Source organism: Apis laboriosa, unplaced genomic scaffold, assembly GCF_014066325.1.
Source record: "Apis laboriosa isolate Shangri-la unplaced genomic scaffold, ASM1406632v1 scaffold13_cov153, whole genome shotgun sequence".
Taxonomy (NCBI): Eukaryota; Metazoa; Arthropoda; class Insecta; order Hymenoptera; family Apidae; genus Apis; species Apis laboriosa.
In genome coordinates this window covers 164980-184428 of record NW_025221370.1, presented here as the reverse complement: position 1 = coordinate 184428, position 19449 = coordinate 164980, and the positions used below count along the sequence as shown (strand labels likewise).

At 35.3% G+C, this 19449-nt stretch overlaps 3 protein-coding genes across 7 annotated transcripts in view; 1 reads left to right on the top strand and 2 right to left on the bottom strand.

The window, feature by feature from the left end:
• Positions 1 to 1573: 1573 nt before the first annotated feature.
• On the bottom strand, positions 1574 to 5125 carry LOC122720975 (popeye domain-containing protein 3-like). The gene is made up of 7 exons (XM_043948134.1): positions 4763 to 5125; positions 4517 to 4651; positions 4234 to 4415; positions 3659 to 3898; positions 3441 to 3593; positions 3189 to 3327; positions 1574 to 3069 (listed from the first exon to the last, which is right to left on the bottom strand). The coding sequence occupies exons 1-7, from the start codon at positions 4815 to 4817 to the stop codon at positions 2897 to 2899; spliced, it is 1077 nt and encodes a 358-aa protein (XP_043804069.1). The 5' UTR covers positions 4818 to 5125; the 3' UTR covers positions 1574 to 2896.
• Positions 5126 to 6690: 1565 nt separating this feature from the next.
• On the top strand, positions 6691 to 13934 carry LOC122721094 (elongation factor 1-alpha). 4 transcript variants are annotated; one of them, XM_043948363.1, is made up of 4 exons: positions 6691 to 6836; positions 10140 to 10979; positions 11191 to 11684; positions 12684 to 13934. In XM_043948363.1, the coding sequence occupies exons 2-4, from the start codon at positions 10157 to 10159 to the stop codon at positions 12750 to 12752; spliced, it is 1386 nt and encodes a 461-aa protein (XP_043804298.1). In that variant the 5' UTR covers positions 6691 to 6836; positions 10140 to 10156; the 3' UTR covers positions 12753 to 13934. The 4 variants fall into 4 exon arrangements, with proteins under 4 accessions (XP_043804298.1, XP_043804299.1, XP_043804300.1 ...); XM_043948364.1 differs by lacking the exon at positions 6691 to 6836 and adding an exon at positions 7045 to 7325; XM_043948365.1 differs by lacking the exon at positions 6691 to 6836 and adding an exon at positions 7675 to 8025.
• A 328-nt stretch (positions 13935 to 14262) lies between these two features.
• LOC122721095 (transcription factor cwo) overlaps positions 14263 to 19449 on the bottom strand; it is a 33569-nt gene continuing 28382 nt past the window's right edge. The window contains exons 1-4 of one of the 2 annotated variants that reach the window (XM_043948368.1): positions 17184 to 18074; positions 16512 to 16695; positions 16204 to 16443; positions 14263 to 16096 (exon numbers count right to left, since the gene is read on the bottom strand). In XM_043948368.1, coding sequence (XP_043804303.1) covers positions 15516 to 16096; positions 16204 to 16443; positions 16512 to 16695; positions 17184 to 17300 — 1122 coding nt within the window. In that variant the 5' untranslated portion in view covers positions 17301 to 18074 and the 3' untranslated portion in view covers positions 14263 to 15515. Of the gene's footprint in view, positions 16097 to 16203; positions 16444 to 16511; positions 16696 to 17183; positions 18075 to 19449 lie in introns of those variants that run through there. The other variant, XM_043948367.1, reaches the window with a different exon arrangement.

Below are 19449 nucleotides of genomic sequence, written 5' to 3'. Positions count from 1 at the left end.
AAATTATTATTGCTGTCAGTTTTATTGTTTCATTTCATAAAATCGATCTGTTACAAAAATCCTTTTAAAATTCTATTCCTTTTCTTAGTTAGATAACCGTCCCACCCGAAAACGTACCAAATAAAATGTATCTTTAACTTAATAAAAAATTATAATCAATATCACGATATATCAATTACTTTATATATCACAATTAATATATTTATCTCAAATATTGTTATAATTCGTAATTGTTATATTCATAATTATAAATTGGTAGGATTATAGAAGAAATATATTCGAGAAATAGAAAAATAAATTGCATATCTGATGTTCTAAATTATGTTTCAATAGATGGATAATAAAATGTGCAATGAATCGTAAATTTTCTCCCGATATTCGTAAAATCGAAGATGCTATAATTGAGCTATTTCAATAAATTCCATTGCTAGTACATTTACGGATGGCTCAACCAATATATTTCGCCATTAAGATAAATCTTCTTCCGCTCGAGGTCCTATTCAACTATTCCTGCTATTTCAAGATATTTTGACAATAGTTAAATTAAAAAAATAATTAAATTAAAAACTTAAATTAAATAATAGTACATTATCGGACAAAATAAAGAGAAAAGATAACGAAACTAAATATTAATTACCTATCATCATTTTTGTTAATCTATTTAATCTTTTCCAAGTGAATAAATTTTTGTAAACAAATGATAATAATTTATTACTTTCACTTGTTTTTATTCGATTCGATCGAAGAAAATATATGTTGCAATTTATTGACAATTGCATTTGGAAATAGAAAAAAATGAATATATATAACGTAGTTATATATATCCAATAAAATAATAAATATTTCTCATTGTTATATTATTTTGTAATTGATGAACGTGACGATGATTTAGAAATTCTATTTCTTATAGAAACATTAAAAAAACATTATAAAAGTGAAATAGATAACTTTTACTAATCGTGTTAGTTAAAAAATTAATTTCGATGCAATTATTTTTTTTTCAGATTGATCACGTACATTTTTTTTTAATTAGAAACAAAGATTGAAACGGATGAATGATTAATGACGATAAATAATCATTACAAATTTTCGTTCTCATTCATTGTATTCATTGACAACAAGAAAACAGTAATTAAAATTTGTACAAAACACGTATTTAAATACTACAAACTATCTCGATCATATCGATCGTTCCTCCATATTGCCATCAGTGTGATGCTACATTGTGTGCAAAATTAACAATATATATATATACATCAGACCCTGCTCTTATTAATTATTTATATAGTTTAGCATATAAATTACAAACACGCAGATATTATAAAATCGAGTAAACATTTTTAATAAAAAATTCACAATAAATAGTACCTTCAATAGTAATCTATATCTCGTAGAATTTGAAAGAAAACATAAAAATCTTAACAAAATCCTAAAAATAAATTTTTTGTCGAACGATAAAATGCAATAAAAAAAAAATATTTAAAAAAAAAACATTAAAGATAAATAAAATATCTTTCTTATATAGGATTGTATACAATATGCACTTATGCATTCTATATAAATTTGTGCATTATAAAATACAAAGCCCTTCGTGCATTTATCCTTGTACATATGTATAATCGCTTAATCTTAATTGCAACAATTTGTATTAACATTTTTCCACTTGTTTTATATATATATATATATGTGCAATACGTACAATTACACTTTAAAATCGCTATAAAATTCTAACTATATGTGTATATGAATTTCGCAAACAAATATCTCCTATAAAAAATATTCACCATATTATACAACATACATTAATGATAGACAAAAACAAACGATTTGTACAGTGATCTACGAAAGCTCCTAATTAGTAGAAAATTTTGTTTATAAAATAATTCGTGCATTTATCTAAGGAACAGTTATAAACTCTCAATCTTTATCGCGCGATATAATTAAATGATAATAATTTATCTTTATATATCTTATTATATAATAAGCACTTAAACGCAATTAACTGTAGTTGCTTGATCGTTATGTTAATTGTGTAGCCACAATGGATTATGGATTAACAAGGTTGTTAATTAATATCACGATAGTTACATCCATATTCGCGGTATCTTAATATTATTTCGCAAAATTGTAACTTACATATATTTGAAATTTAAAAAATTTACGTGAAAACGCTTCTTGAAAATTCATTTTAAAAATAAATGAAATTATAACACGTACGTCAATTTATTAAATTTCATAAATTTCATAAAAATGCATTTTGAACACTACACCTGAGATTTCGATGCGTCTTAAGGTGGGTGTATCTTAACATATTATATTTTAATAGGCAACACTTTCCATCCACATGATTTGATATACAGTAAATGTAGACCCACTTTTATTGTTCGAGTAAACATTATAGGATCCGTTCGTTTTACGAATTAGAGATTATATCTTTATTCCACTTGGTGTTCATTCACTTAGGCTATCTATGATTTTTTTTTCTTTCATACTACAACTTTAAATAGTTTTATCTACTTAATATAATTATATATTGTTATATGAAGTAAAATATAATTTATTTGTTTCAAGCTATATTTGTGCAAATGAAACGGCATTTCTTTGAAAATGTTATGAAAAGATTTCCAGATTTTATAAGTGAAAAATGTTTCGTTTGTCAAATTGATTAATTTGTTCATTCGTATCGTTCACAGATCCAAAGAAGTAATAAACAGCACTTTTGAATAATTTTTGAATAATTTAAAAAAGAGTTTTTTTTTTATATAGATCGAATTGTTGTTTCTGTATAATTTTTGTTAAAAATATTAAAGTGTTCATTTTAATATGCAATACCTTAACGCGGACACTAATCGCTGTCTTCTTCGTAAAATGTGTCCGGCGTTAAGGAAGCTTCCTGCTATTCTTCGTCCACAATCTCGCAACTGTGATACTTGCTCGATGAATCTAACCAACTTTCCACACCACTTGATGCCAAATCGTCACAGGATGGCATTTCAGGAAGAGGTTCCATGTTTGGTACTCCTTTCTTCGACAGATTATTTGCTGGATGATCTTTTAAATTAGAAATACCTGCGAAAATTATTAATTATTTAGATAATTATAGATTATTAATAAAAAGGAACATATTTACAAATTATTATTTTTCCTTTCTTCAATTAAAAATTCTTTCTTCAATATAAAAGAATTACCATTATCGGAAGATGATTCTTTTCTACGAATCAATGTTTGACTGGATGCTTTTGGACTTCTATATTCGCCGCTTATCGTTAATCCTGCACTGATCGTTGGAAGTCTTATATCCAAATGTGATCCTTTATCTGTAACAATCTAACCAAAAATTAGGCTGAGAACGAGATGTTCTCGAGGCGATAATCTTTGATTCGATTCGATTGTAGATGAAAAAAATATTAACAATTTCGATAATTAGTAACTACTGTTACCTTATTGTTCATAGCGTACAATTTTGTTGCGATGTCTCTGGCAACCAGCGTTGTTAAAACTGTCGCGAGATATGCTTCTTTTACTAAAAGATATTCTAATGCAGATCTTTGCCAATATAAATATCTACACGAGCTTGCGGCAACAATCGTCACCTAAAGAACAATTAAATTACAACTATTTCAAATAATATCCTACTTTTTTTCAATTTTTTATTTACCTTAAATTTGTCATCGACAGATGCTCGAGAACTTTCGAATTCCGGTGAATCTAAAAATTCGCAAGGCAGAATAGGATGTAAGAAATTCGAATCACTAAGAACATTCACTTTGCCGCTCAACAATAATCCCAATCTGTCGGTACGCGTTAAATTTTGCATTGCGTACGCTTCACCAGCGTGCAAAGACATTATCGATGCAAATTCTGGAGATACCAATCTTTTAAATTGCAGCCGAGATACCTATTTTTAAAAGAAACGTCAACCAACTTTTATTTATAATCATTGAATGATGCAATGATTCCTTATAAACTTTCTTTCCTTTGAAATTTCATTTTATACAGCCAATGTTTACGATGTTCTCCCATTACAAATGTACATCATAAATATTATTTTGTTACGAGAATAATATTTAAAAACTTTTGTCGCATTTGAATTAACAACAGGAAAACAACAATTTTACGTTAAAAAAACGTTCGATAATAATCTACAGACACGCGAAAGATTAAGTTGAAGTTGGAGTTGAATCGCGTGTGTAATCATTGTTTTTTAGTATATTCACTTTTTAAAGTACTCACTTTAAAGGGATAGAAAAGCGTATGATACGCTTCCTCTAATTCAGGATCGAAACGGACCGGTCTCATTTGATAAACGATATAAACCAATTGACCGATGTTTAGCACCAAGAAACTAAAATTCCAAGAGAAAATATCCGGTGCGCAAATCACGTGCCATGCCCAACCAGATAATAACATAAAACCTAAAACAAATGAATTCGAAAAATGAAATGTTATTTAATTTAAATTCTAAATACCTGTAAAAACTTTCACTAGTCGTTGAAAGAATAATAAATCAACTTACCTATTATTAAAACAGAATGCATGAATAATATCCCTTTTCTAGAGGAGGGCGCCGAATATGACAACACAAAGCAAAAATTCGCCAATTGAAATAATATATGCTGCGGTTGCTGCCATAAACATAATGCCGTGTTACCTGAAAATAGTGCAAAAAAAAAAAAACAAAATTGTGTTTTAAAAAACTTGTACACTTTAATAATCACAGATTACAAAAATTAAGGAAAACGAATATAGCGTTAAATTTTACCTAATGCGGTGATATTATACGAGGGAAGAGGGTCGTGTCCAAGTCCAGGACTCATGTTGACTAAATCGCTATCGATGAATGATGTAAAGGGAAAGAGAAGAACGATGAATCTCTAACAGCTACTCGTTCCTAGCATCCATGCTCACTGATTTGTTTTGGTGAAATTTACCAGTCTCGAAGCAGGGGCGCGGCGTATGCCACCCCCTTTGGCGCTTGCGTCAACTCTTAAGATCGATTCGATTCCGTGTTGATGATGCAAATGATTTTTAACAAGTTATATCCATCGTAGGCAAGTTAGAAATTCGTTGATAAAGTTGATTGTACGGAATATTTTTATCGCGATAGGATAGACGATTTTTCATAGATAAATTTAAGAATTAACTCCATGTGTTTATATTTTGAAAATTGAATATTTGCAAAAGAAAATAACATTATTTGAAAATAATAAAATTAAAATTCCAATTTTTAAAATTAATATCAATACTTATTAAATATATCATAATTCTTAAAAATTAAATCCGTCCAATTTCTCTATTTCTTATTTCTTCACTATTAATATCGGTATTCCAAGAATTCACAGATCGAGATTTTACAAATCTTACGATTCTTTCTTGAAAATCTCTTAATGTGAATACTTAAAAACATCTGTTCCTCATCGTCTAAATTTCCTAATTTTATATTCTCCAGCGTATATTCTATATTCTAAGCTATATTCTATTCTTCTTATTTAGAATATTATGATAATATAGTATTTTTAAGTCCGAAGATAGTTATTTTTTAGTTTTTAAATTATTTTTAGGATTACATCAAACTAAAATCTGAAATTAGTAAAAGTGTCAAATAATGGCTAATGAAATCACATAGCCAGGAATATCAAAAATTGCTAAGGATACGATTTTTTAATAGATAGAAATTTTGAAATTGAACTTTGTAAGTGATCGAACTATATAATATTATATCTTTGTCATTTTTTTCATATTAGATATTATATTATAATCATTTAATAATCTTTTCTCTTCTTTATAATTATAATAAATATTTGTTAAGTTAATTTTTTATAAATGCAAGAATCATAATCATAATGATCAATCATTAAATAGTAAGAATAAAAAATCATACTTTCTTCATTTCACTTGATCCAATTCACATCTTGCATTATCAAATGAACATCAACAAGATTGAAACCGCACAAATTGTACAATATAATTTATTATTCGACATAATATACACAACATGAATCATTATATAATCTTCGAATAATTATTCGTTAGATCAGGAATTAATCTAAAGGATGATCGATAAAACATTCTTCAAAATCTACAGAAAATTGTTAAATAAAAAATTAATGATATATTTGATGAAAATTAGGTTAAAATGAAAAAATGTATATATATATATATATATATTAAATAGAAAATGAAAAATTAATAATGCAAAGTAACAAATATGTTATATTAAGAAAAAAAACAAATAAAAATAAGAAAATATTAAAATATACGAGAATAATAAACGAAATAAAAATTCGAAGTAAGATTCACCATGCTTATTAAAACTAATCTGACACCATCGAGAAAAAGTTGTAGAAAGAGGGTCAACGTCTTGAACAATCGTTCGAGCAAATATACGCGTTCGTCAATCTAGAAGAAGATTGCATCCGTCGCGAGAGGTCGCAAGCATACGCTCGGCCGCTCGGTTGTAATACACCGACCGAGGTTTCATCCGACTGTTCAGAAATCTACATTCTCACGGATGCATCATCGGTCAAGACCGTGCAACGCTACGGTAGGTTTGGGGAAAAATAGACGGTCGAGACTGGCCCGTCCAATCGGGTTTGCGGACCACCATCGTCTATCCCGATAGCACATGCGCTTTTCACCCTTGGCCAGAGGCTACGCCAGCAGATGACACTGCGATTTCACCCCAGCTTCCTCCTCTCGCTCTCCTCTCGCCCTTTCTCCTTCTCTCCTTCTGCAACTCTCTCTGTCACCGTGTCCCGTCCTAGTGGCTAGAAGCGACCACGGAAATACGTGCGATACCACGCGGATTTTCCAGCCTCTCCATCCCGTCGATACCGGTGAGTAAAGTCATACCAATTCAACTTTGGTCGAAACGATTTTACGAGATAACGCGACGCACTAGAGATTCATCTTGAACCTGGAATAGAATATCCTATAAGAGAGCAACGCGGAAGTTGATCAGAGCCGGCCGCTTGCCGACATATTGATTCGGTGCAAATCCGCCCTGTGCATATATTTCGCGTTATTTCACCAGTAATCAATCAATTCGATATTTTTCCAGTTGATTCGTTCCGTGTACATGATTTTATAATCAAGGATATTGGTAGAAAGAAATAGTCGGTTGGGTAGAGTAGCAGTAGGCGAGGACCGGGGACTTGGCGAGAAGTGCGCCACTAGTTGGTTACCGCGGCCATTACGCGAGCGGTCGAAGGCGATCGTTGCGCGACGATATTGCACTAGTTTGATTCGTGTTTACAAGACTAGATCGAATCATCACTAATCTTTTTACTTTGTGTTCAATTTTCCAAAATTCTGTTGGGAAATAGGTAAGCGTATAAGAATTCGTTTTAACAGTGGACCGGCTATTTCATCTCGCCTTAACCTCTTTACCCCCGAACAACAGCAGTTGCATCATACGAGTTGCGTGTCGAAATGTCGCGAAATGTATACGATTCTACGATGAAGAAATTGGGATCGATGAATCGTGTAATTCTTTCGAGAAATTCTCGAATGTTTGAAGTAGTTCGATAGGCGATGCAAGAATCGCGAGCTTGAAATTGTTGGTCGCGAAATGGCTGCTTCGCTCGGTCGCTCCGACTATTATTAGAAGAGGCCGGCGTATGCGAATCGTTGCACGCTATCGAACGTGTGCGCTTCATTAGCGTGATTCTGCGGGATCGTTGAGTCGTTCGAGTTTTATTCTATCTAAAATTTGTGGGAAAAGTGAAAATGTGAAAGAAGAAAAAATAATATAATATAATAATTTAAAAGAAAAAAGTGATAACGATAAATAATAGAATTTGAAATAATATCGATCGAAAGTGAGGATTGGATCGCGAGAATCTATTTTTCGTCGAGTGAAAATTAAAACAGAAAGAGAATCTGATCTTTTTTTTTTTTTTTCAGTTAGGACTCGAGTGAATAAGCGCGCATACTCGTACCGATGGTATTTTCGATGTGGCCCGCATGGGGCCCTTTCGTCGAATCAATACCCTTCGCGGTTCGCCAGCTAGCCTCCGTTGACACGTAAATATTAATTGTTCCTTCGATAGTCGATAACGTGCAACGAACTCTATTCGAACGAGCAATTACGAAGTGATGTAAGCAATAATCCGGGAGGAATCAGATTATAATCCGATCGAGTAATCGTGACTGCCCATCGCGATCGAGTATTTATCTTGAAGAAAAAAGTGTTACGCAGTCTATCGATCATACTCAACGAAACTTCACTCGTTTTTTTTTTTAATAATCAAATATTTGTATCTAATAATATATTTTTAACAAAAATTATTAAGATTCGATCGTTTTGTTAAATTATTTTATAGAAAGTGTTAATATTAACGAAATGTAATGGATCGTAAAGTGAATATTTGAAATTTAATGGAAAAAATTAATAATTTCGATTTTGCTCATTGGAGAAAGATAGTTACAGCATAGGAAGTGTGTTCTTGAAGGGTTGCTATTCAATTTATAAGTCTTTATCAACAATCTTTTACGCAACGAAGCGAAGATAGGATAAAGTCAACGAAGCAATTTTTTTTAGAATGTTTATAATACGAAACGAAGTATCTCGTATAAGTTTTAAAAAAAATTGTATCTAACTTCAAATTTTCGTGTAATTTAAAAATTTAACGATCGAATCGAAATTTTTTCAATTTTAGAATTTGTTTCATATAATATCTTTTCGATATTTTTTTTCTTATGTATTTCATCTAAATTATTATTAGATATATTTAATTTATCCAACCTTCTCAGATATCATTTAGATAAATTTTCAATTTGATAAATTTCAAATCATAATGAATGTTTTACAAGCTTAATTTCATACATTCATTGAACGCAAATTATTATTCTAAATAGCTACATGATTCGTTGAATTCGAGCAATCGATACAGCTCCTTGTCACTGTGTGAAGCGTACACATAAACGTGTCAACGCAAGAAACGTTTGTTACGTAACTGATATTTGAGTACTTTTTTCAATGAATACAAATAATATTTCTTGTGACTTAAAATCATGAGCTGAAAAAAAGAAGACTGTAATTTCGAGTTTATCGTATTGTACATACTATTGCATTTATAAAAAGAAGATAAATTATCATAGAAAAAAAATCCTTTAATAGATTTTATTAAATGATAAATTTATGCAACACTTTATATATTCTTATTATTGAATTAAATTCTCAATAGAGATACGTATTAATTGTTTATCACGTTCAATTGTTTAATATTATTTTCATAAATGTTATAGCGATTTAATTTTAAGATATAATATTTCTATCGTGTGACAAAATGAAACACAGAATTGAGACAATTACGATCACGCAAGTTAACGAAAAACTGTTGCCGACCATCTGGAATATTTGGTATGCTAGTAGTATAAGCAAGCGTACGATCAGCCGTGATCCGTACGGCTGGTTGGTTGGTCGCGAATCAATGTTTCGACGTATTCCCATGCGAATAACGAATAATTTCCGTGATATCGAATTCCAATCAATCATTAATGACATACACCGTCAATTATACGTAAATGAACAGAGATGTACACGAGATGGATTAATTCGGTGAATCCAGAGAGTGATTTCTCTCTTTTGCTCCGCGTTCAGTCATAAAAATTGGGCTACATAATAAAATGAATCAATGATACGTATTTAAAAAATGATATTTAGTATGTGAAATTAGTGTAAAAATAATGGTTACGTTAGAATTTCAAATTTCGAAGGAATCGGTATAAAATTAATTTAAAATGAACTATCGATTAAAACATATACGTGCATCTGGGGTCTATCTTTGGTCGACGGTGGTCAAGCTTTATTTATATCGTGTCAAAAGAAAGTTGTAATCGAGAGTAAAAATCTTAAAAGTTTAAAGTAAAGGTGTATTAAAAAAAAAAAAAAAAAAAAAATAATTATTTTTATACGGATAAAATATCGTTAAAGTTTCTTCTCTCTCTCTCTCTCTCTCTCTCTCTCTCTCTCTCTCTCTCTCTCTCTCTCTCTCTCTCTCTCTCTCTCATAATCAAAAGTATTAACATGGTGAAAAGAATATCGCGCGCGACACCTAATCTCGTTTCCACGATGCGAAGGGAGGCAGAAATCGATAGCGAAAACCGTGTATTCACGTAGGTGGTAAATTTTGCAGGTAGCTAGAGCGTCGACATGGGTAAGGAGAAGATTCATATAAACATCGTGGTGATCGGTCACGTTGATTCGGGCAAGTCGACGACTACCGGTCATCTGATTTACAAATGCGGTGGCATCGACAAGCGTACCATCGAAAAGTTCGAGAAGGAGGCTCAAGAAATGGGCAAGGGCTCGTTCAAGTACGCCTGGGTATTGGACAAGCTAAAGGCTGAACGCGAGCGTGGTATCACGATCGATATCGCCCTGTGGAAGTTCGAGACTGCGAAATATTACGTGACGATCATCGACGCGCCTGGGCATCGCGATTTCATCAAAAATATGATCACCGGAACGAGTCAAGCCGATTGTGCCGTGTTAATAGTCGCGGCTGGTATAGGTGAATTCGAAGCTGGTATCTCGAAGAACGGACAGACGCGCGAACACGCTTTGCTAGCGTTCACGCTTGGGGTTAAGCAGTTGATCGTTGGAGTGAACAAGATGGACATGACCGATCCCCCATATTCGGAGGCTCGTTTCGAAGAAATTAAGAAAGAGGTGTCATCGTACATCAAAAAGATCGGTTATAATACAGCCTCGGTTGCGTTTGTGCCGATCTCCGGATGGCACGGCGATAACATGTTGGAACCCTCGCCAAAGACACCGTGGTACAAGGGATGGAAAGTGGAGCGCAAAGATGGTAACGCTGATGGAAAGACCCTGATCGAAGCCCTTGACGCTATATTACCGCCGTCCAGACCTACCGATAAGGCTCTCCGTTTACCGCTTCAGGACGTTTATAAGATCGGTGGTATCGGTACTGTACCGGTTGGTCGGGTGGAGACCGGTATTTTGAAACCAGGTATGGATCGATATTGAGAACGATGTTAAGCGTGTGAGCTCAGAGAATCGAGGAATCTTTCGTTTCTTGGATCCTTATTTGTGAAAATTTATGAAATTTTAATTATTCGTCGCACGTATTTTTTCGCTTTAAAGTATTCGAAGAAATTTCTTAATTTTTAATTAAAGTTTGCTTGTTCGAATCACGCATTAATCTTGAATCTTGGACACAGGTATGCTGGTAACATTCGCTCCAGCAGCGCTCACCACCGAAGTAAAATCGGTCGAGATGCATCACGAGGCATTGACGGAGGCGTTACCCGGGGACAACGTTGGGTTCAACGTGAAGAACATTTCTGTGAAAGAGTTGAGGCGTGGTTACGTGGCGGGAGATTCGAAAAATCAACCGCCACGGGGGGCAGCCGATTTCACAGCGCAGGTGATCGTCCTCAATCATCCTGGACAGATCAGCAACGGTTATACACCGGTGCTCGATTGTCACACCGCTCATATCGCTTGCAAATTTGCGGAGATCAAGGAGAAATGCGACCGTCGTACCGGAAAGACCACCGAGGAGAATCCGAAGAGCATCAAGAGCGGAGATGCCGCGATCGTAATGTTGCAACCTACTAAACCGATGTGCGTCGAAGCTTTCCAAGAATTCCCTCCGCTTGGTCGCTTCGCGGTTCGCGACATGCGTCAGACTGTCGCTGTGGGCGTCATTAAGGTACGGTTTTCTCCGCGTTCATCATCTTTTTTTCATTAACTTCTTTTCTTTAACTTCAACGTATCACGCATCGATGAATTAAAATCGATGTAAATACAATATTTTTCCATTTCTTTATAAAAGATCTTTCGCGCTTTCAATCGCGTTTAAAATATTCGCTAAACACTTTTAAAATTTTGGAAATTCATCGATTCGTGATAATTAATTTGAAAAAAATTGGAAAGATTAATCGATACAGGTCATAATGCGGTATTCACCTTTGATATTTGGTAATTTTCAATGACTCAAATGTCATGGCAATATGACAAAAGTATAATGACTTTTCTCGTTTTATTCCAGGCCTCTGACATCTCTTCGCTCTTGTTATGCAATCTAATTTCGGATATAGTAAACCATCAGAACTTTATTTCCGCGATACAAAAATATTTTTTCAATTTGTCGTAAACGAAAGAAAAATTACAATCTATAATAATACATTTCCAATTTTAATAATTATTTCTATACAAAAAAAAAAAATAAAAAATAAATTTTCAAAATAATTTTGATATTTCGCCAATATATTTTTAAATTTCGTAAATATATTTTTGAATTTCGAAGGAAGTTGTAGCAAAGAAATTTTAGCACGATTAAAATTTAAAAGATGAATTATTTTTCCAAATATTGCGTAACTTTATAGAAAATACTCCATCAGGATATAAAAAAAAGAACGACGTTCAACCCTGGTCCGATAATGTGAAATATTTGGTAAATAAATGATAACGCAACATCAATTGTGATAAAAAATAGATGGAGCATGCAATTTATCAATTGGAAGGAACGAATACGCTGCATTTAACGATGCCACCGATAATTTGAGCATTTGGATATGAAATAAACATTTGAAATATATCGTAATATATCAATGGAAAAGAATTTCCATCGATATCGTCGATATAAAATGCACGAATTGTAAAAATTTTGGAAAAAAATATTAACGTTAAAATTTCTTATGTTTCATAGAGTGTCACCTTTAAAGATACCCAGGGCAAGGTCACAAAGGCCGCGGAGAAAGCCCAGAAGAAAAAGTAACCATCAAGCTTCCTCGGAAGCTCGCAGTCCGCCGGCTGGTGCCCGACGAGTGTCTCCTCCGCGAGGAGGTCCTTGGATAGGATGCAGTGTGCCGCGGCTGCTCCATTCAACTCATACTCGACTAATAATAATAATACAAAAAATGAAAAGATGTTGTGCTTACCCCCGTTACATTATCCGGTAGTATTGAATCCGCGCATCTATCCGAATTTGCACATTCAGTTCACCCATGCCCCGCGCACACCCCACATATGCTAGGTGGATTCTTACGTTTTTACTTAATTCTTTACATTGACGAATATGTGTCCAATTACAGGTAAACAACCATTTAAAGATGATAAACGTATATAAAGTAAAAAAGAAAAAAAAAAAAAAACGTAATACTCAGTTCCCTTGAACTCTGTGTAGTTAGGTTTTTCAATTAAATGTATCAACAACAACAACAACAACAACAACAACATTATATACTACCAACAGTTGACTACAGACGGGATGATATCGTGTGATTATCACGGCTTATTGCGCGAAACGAAACACGAGGCAGCGGCCGGTCATGAGATCAGCAGAAATTCCGCTCTCGCACCACGACTCGATAACGCTCTTGTCCACGCTTTCTTCTCACTTTTTACGAGGGAAACGCGAAGAGAATGCGTAATACGCGTATATGCATCCCATATGTTGTACACATACACATACACATACATGCGCGCGCGCGCGCATATACATATATGCATACATATATACACTCTCATATACCTAACCAATCAGAAACCCGGCACAAAGAACCTGATGCGATTCAGAATTGGACACATGCAATTGGTTGCTCCCGCTGCTGCCTCGCATCCCTGACTTTTTAATCGATTTCTTTTCGAAGGATTCATTAAAGGCTGATTTGTTCCAAGACTTGGTTGCCTCGCTGCGAATAATTTTATTACTTGTATAAGAAATGTATTTATCTCTAGTTAGGGAACATTAGACTGTGCTCCCAATCCCTTTAGCGGTTCGAGGGAAACTTACTCCCGATCGAGGAGATCGGTTCGATCGATTTCGATTCCTTGGTCTCGAGAGCGAGTTTCCATTCCGAGTTGCCTGTGTTAATCTCGGTACCCCTAATAGACGCGTTCTACTATTGTTTTGACCCTTAGCCAGTATTATGTTGATGTAATAAAAAAAAAATTTTAATCGCATTGTTTCTTTATTTCCTCCAATTCCTGAAATCATCCTTATACAAAGATCGATCTTATATCCCGTATTTCAATCTTGATCGAAAATTGCTTTGGCTAAATGTTCGATAGTCTGTATCTCGTAAAATTGAAAATTTCTTATTTTCTACGTTTTTCCGATAATGATAATAAGAAATGGAAAAGCATCATCGCCTCTGATTTCTTTCTATAATTCTTAGATAGGATCGAAACAATTAATAAATTCGATCCATTTATCCGAGCAATCGATAAATTCGTAAGAGGAGGAGAATAATTTATAACAGATAAGATAAAAGGGATAGATGATATATGGTAAATATAATTTATTCCGCATAAATTCTTCGTTAACGTTACAACTAGACGTAGTATGTATAAATATATATATATATTTAATGCAATGATCTTATAAGAATTTAGTGTAATGCAGGTCTTGATCAGTCTTTAATTGTCGAGGCCCATTTTTCAGGACGCCGAACAAACTCGATCTTCTTTCGCGATCACAACGTGACACAAAATTATCCGCGGAAAAGGAAAATCACTTTCTTCTTCCACACACGTGGAACGATCACGTAAATGGAATTTGTAACTCAATAATATTGTAGGCACTTTTCGTCGGCTAGCTTCAAAATATTTCGGAATTTCGTCGGCCGATCGAACGTGTTGCGGACGATCCACGCTTTCGACACTCGTGCGGAAATTTGATATTTTTTTTACACGATACGCGTTTCCATCGATGGAACTTTTGTCGTCCAATGTTAATCACACGGTCCAAACTTGAGATTTTTAATTCATCGCGCGACACATTTGCCCAGCCGAAAAATAAAAAGTAATAAAGCGAAGGAAAGAACGAAACAGAGGATAAAAAAAAAAGAAGATAAAACGAAACAGAGATTGGCGTTGATGAGAAAAGGAGAGAAGAGGGAAAAGGAAATGAGAGAGAGAGAGAGAGAGAGAGAGAAACGGGTTTCGATTGCGACGACATCGACGAAAGAGGGGAGAGAAAAAAAACATACCGAAGCTAAAGCAACCCGGGGCTTCGATCAAGCCCTAATACTCTATCTCTACCAACGATACTTCTACATCGCACTTTCTCTCGATATCTCGTAAATGCTAAGACAACCCACAGCCTCGGTAAATATATATATATATATACGAAAGAAAGGAAAAATGATCCTCGTCGAACTTCGTTTTTTTTTTTTTTTTTTTTTTTTTCGTAAAACACGCTATACCAACGTTCCTCGGATATTATTTAATAGCTAAAGAACCGGAAAGAAAAAGATGATGATCGGGATGACGATGCGACGATCGTTTCCTCGTTTACGAAGAATCGATCGAACGCAACAAACTTTGATACGATTCGTTCGACGATTCGATGATTGTTATCGATCATTACCCGGATCGACGAAAATAACGACAGATTTGCGCGTCGTCGCTCGTTCTCACCACCGAGAGCGACATCGTTCTCTTCGAAAACGCGAATCTTGAACATGAGCGACACATATCGACGGTTGGAACGAACGAACGAGAGAGACATAACATCGGGTCCTGGCCATTGTCTGGTTTATGTCTGTTGTTGGTGCGTGGGACTATGGTGATGCGACCATGCCGGCGGATTCGAATGGTTGAAATTGACCGATATCGTGACCGGATGGAGCACCGTGTCTGGGCCGGTGTCCCACATGAAATTCAGATGAGGCCTTAACAGAGAAGCCTCGACGGTTAACGGGACGTAGTAAGATCCAGCATCGTGCAGAGCAAAGATCGGCACACCGTGAGAGGAAGATGGCTTCTCTATGCTGGTGGTAGGTGGTGGGCTAGACTTTATCCTCTCCGCGGAAAACCTTTGCTTGATAGAGCTCTTAAACTTGTAGTTGGAAGGTTTGCAGGTGGTGCTTGGTGGCGTACTGTGCGAATGCGTGCTGTGATTGCTATCGTCGCTCACGATCGCCGGTGGTGGGATCGCGATCGTTGGTCGCAAAGGACGCTCCGGATCACCGAACGAACTCACGCCTGAACTCGAGCCGTGATCCGAATGACCATTCGGCTGACATATCGTGGGAATGCTGGTATGAGGATAACCGCTACCATTCGCGACACCGTTCGTCGTAGGCATCTCGGGATGAGGAAACCCGAGCCTGTCACCTGCAATCATCAATTATCGTAAATATCGCCTGATCCTTCCTTTCTTTTTTTTCTTTTCTCAAAAACTGCATCGATTTTTATTATTTTTCAATAATTTTCCAACTCACTAGTTGCTAAGATTTTTTCGCAATGTTGTTGCAGATGATTGATCAGTTGAACGCACAAAGAATCCCTGGCGAAAAAACCCTCGACCTCGACGAGAAAATGCATGGTTTCGCTTAAACACTCTTGGAAACCCAGCCTGTAGTGTTCCGCCGCGGTAGAGGCGACAGTCGAATGCGAGACACTATCCACGCTGTCCTCGGGATGCATCGCGTGTACCGACGTCACGGCAGGATGTTTCGATTCTGCAATTTTTTTATAAATTTTTATTAATATTTCTAATGCGCTATCTTATCGTATATATGATCGATACCTTGTCGAAGACCTTGAAGATGCTTCATATGCCGAATAGCCATTTCGATAATTTCTGTCTTCTCTACTCTTCCTCGACCCTTCTTCAAATATTCGGCCGGTATCAGTCTGCTCAAATCGGCCAAACAATTATTCATACGATCTCTTCTTCGTTTCTCGATGATCCTATGAGACATTGGATCTTGCTGTAACGGAAAATAATAACACGTTAGAAATTTCAATCATTTTCGCGCGATAACGTGTTAATCGTGCTCTCAATTAAACGATAATATCGCACTGTCACAATATCGATATAGTACGTATAAATAATTAAAAAGTATTACATCGATATACGATATTGATAATACCGTTGTCATTATCGCAAACTTTCTAATATTTGTTTCAATTCAATGATAAAATATTTTAACGTATATTACAATCGTTAAAAGTTTTTAAATTTGCATTTGACAAGTTTTTCACATTAGTTAATAATGTTTTATCGTTGTGTTATTTTTTGCTTATAATAAAAGATCTAAGAGGGACGTCGTCACTTTGCGTCATTTTCCCTTCCCTTGAAATCTTAGAATTTTCGTTTATCACCTATCATCACTACGTCATTATATGTATTACTACATACTCGATTTCAATTTCAATTTCAAAGAAAAATCACCAATTGAAAAAAGAGAAATATCACCTCTTTGTTCAAACAACGTCTCTTCCTCAACGGCGATGATTGCGGTACCGCGTCGACTTGACTGTTCGTAGGATAATATTGCATATTCAAAATGTTGTCCATGCTATGCGTCACCATCGTGTTCCAAAATGAAAAACGCGCGAAAGACGATACGTTGTATTCTTCTGTAATTCCTCTTCCAAGTATCACGCTCTAACGACTTCTTCGAATTGTTCTTCGATATAAAAAGACCTCTTAGCAATTTAATTAGAAACAGTAGAGACTGTATCCTATATCTATCCAAGAATATTTCTGTAAGTGGCACGTTCAAAGCGTTTCCTAGAAACGCGCCTCGATATCGCCCCCTTTTCGTCACTAACGTTCGAATCTTCACGCACGTTGTTACTTTATTATCCACTCGAAATAAAAGCGTTCGTCGCTTCACGGTCTATTATGACGATTAACGATATATAGCGCGAACAAACAACAGAGAATCGTTCATACTGTTGTCAAAAAACGAATATTTCCCAAAATAGAAGAATAATCGACGATCGATCGTACGAGACAACGATACGATTCGAACGATGCGACGTTCATAACCCGGTATGCGTGCTGCGATATGGCACAACCACGACTGCGATGTACGGCCGACGGCGCTTACGTTCCTTTAACGAGGAGAGAGATGTCGCTCGATGATGACGACGCGCTCGATGATCACGTGTTGTAAAAGCGATGTATAACGCCCAACACGTGAGGAAACACGTTTCATCGGGAAAATCTGGCCACCAATTCTCTTCCATATCATTTTTCTTCCTTCTTGTAAAACATTGGGATTGCACACGTTTCGTACGATGATTCTAGACGATATTGGCGCGAGAAAAAAATCACGTTCGAGGCACGAGGAGCATGCTTTTTTCTAGCCGTGGAGCACGCAGAATACTGCCTTGAACCAGATACTCGCACCAACCGCGACTAGCTACGCACGTGACGCGATAGAATAAATTATTTTTCATCGGTGCCATGCGAAATTGTAATCGTGGAGTATAGCCAAATACTCGCGCGATTGCGATCTTGTAGTTCACCGAGTTCTAACATCGATAGATTAATTCCGATTGATATATTTCATCAAATTCTTCCTTATTCTTTCTTGTAGACAAAGATGATATATTTTTCAAATTTTACCGTCTTCGATCCATTATAAAGCTTAAACATCGTGCTTTTTGCACGATCTAACTTCAACTTCTTTATATTGAATATTTCGAGATCGAATGTGAAATCATAATTTTAAAATAATGAATTTTTTTTTATTATTAATTTGTAATTTCTATTATAAAAATATATATATATATATATGTTCGGATATTAATTATGTTTTTTTTCTTCCTTTTCACAATTGACAATTCCTTTCCCTTTCCCAATTATGAAAAATCTTAGCGATATTATTAAAAAAGAGAGAAAATAAAATACGTTCTACGTTTTCGTAGAAAATAAATTCGATATCAGGAGAGATCGGTGCACGCAGCATTGTCCGACCTCGTAACGAACGACGTCGTGTTGGCGGTAGCCTCGGTACAGCGAACCGTAATCGAGAATTGCTCGTTGACCCTCGACTTTGTAGTTTCTGCTCGCTGTCCGCGACGAGACACGACGAGAACAGCGATCCGGGAAAGGAGCCGGATCGCGAAAAATCAGTGGGGAACCGCACTAACGGGGTCGAGTTATCGGCATTCCGGATACAACCGGACCAGGGAGAACTTTGCGGCTGACATCGAAGCCCGTGTTATGACCAAAGTTTATCGACAAACGCTTGACCTCATGCTATTTTTCAAACGATAACCGGGAATCACCGGATCTACCAACTTCGACGAGTGGTTAGTAACAATAAACAAAACCTATCGACATTTCTGCACTTGTATATAATACGTGTTATAAATTATTCCTTCGATGCTAATTTTCATCTCCCGATCCACGATCACGTGAAACGAGCTTGAAAATTTGCACACTGAACGAACAATCAGCGATGATTCGCCACTGGATCGATAGCGAAAATTTCTTTCATATCGATGTACTTCTTTTGTAACGATGACAGTCTTCCGTGATGATGGTTAGAACTTATGTATAATCAATATGATATGATACGAACGATAATGTCTTATGATATGTCTTTTTTTCTTTTACGTTTTTTCTTTTTCTTTTTTTTTTTTGTGATTATCATATAAAAAAAAGTGTATTTATTTAAAACTGAATAGAGGGATAAACGGCTCGTACAGCTGGAATTTGCGATAGA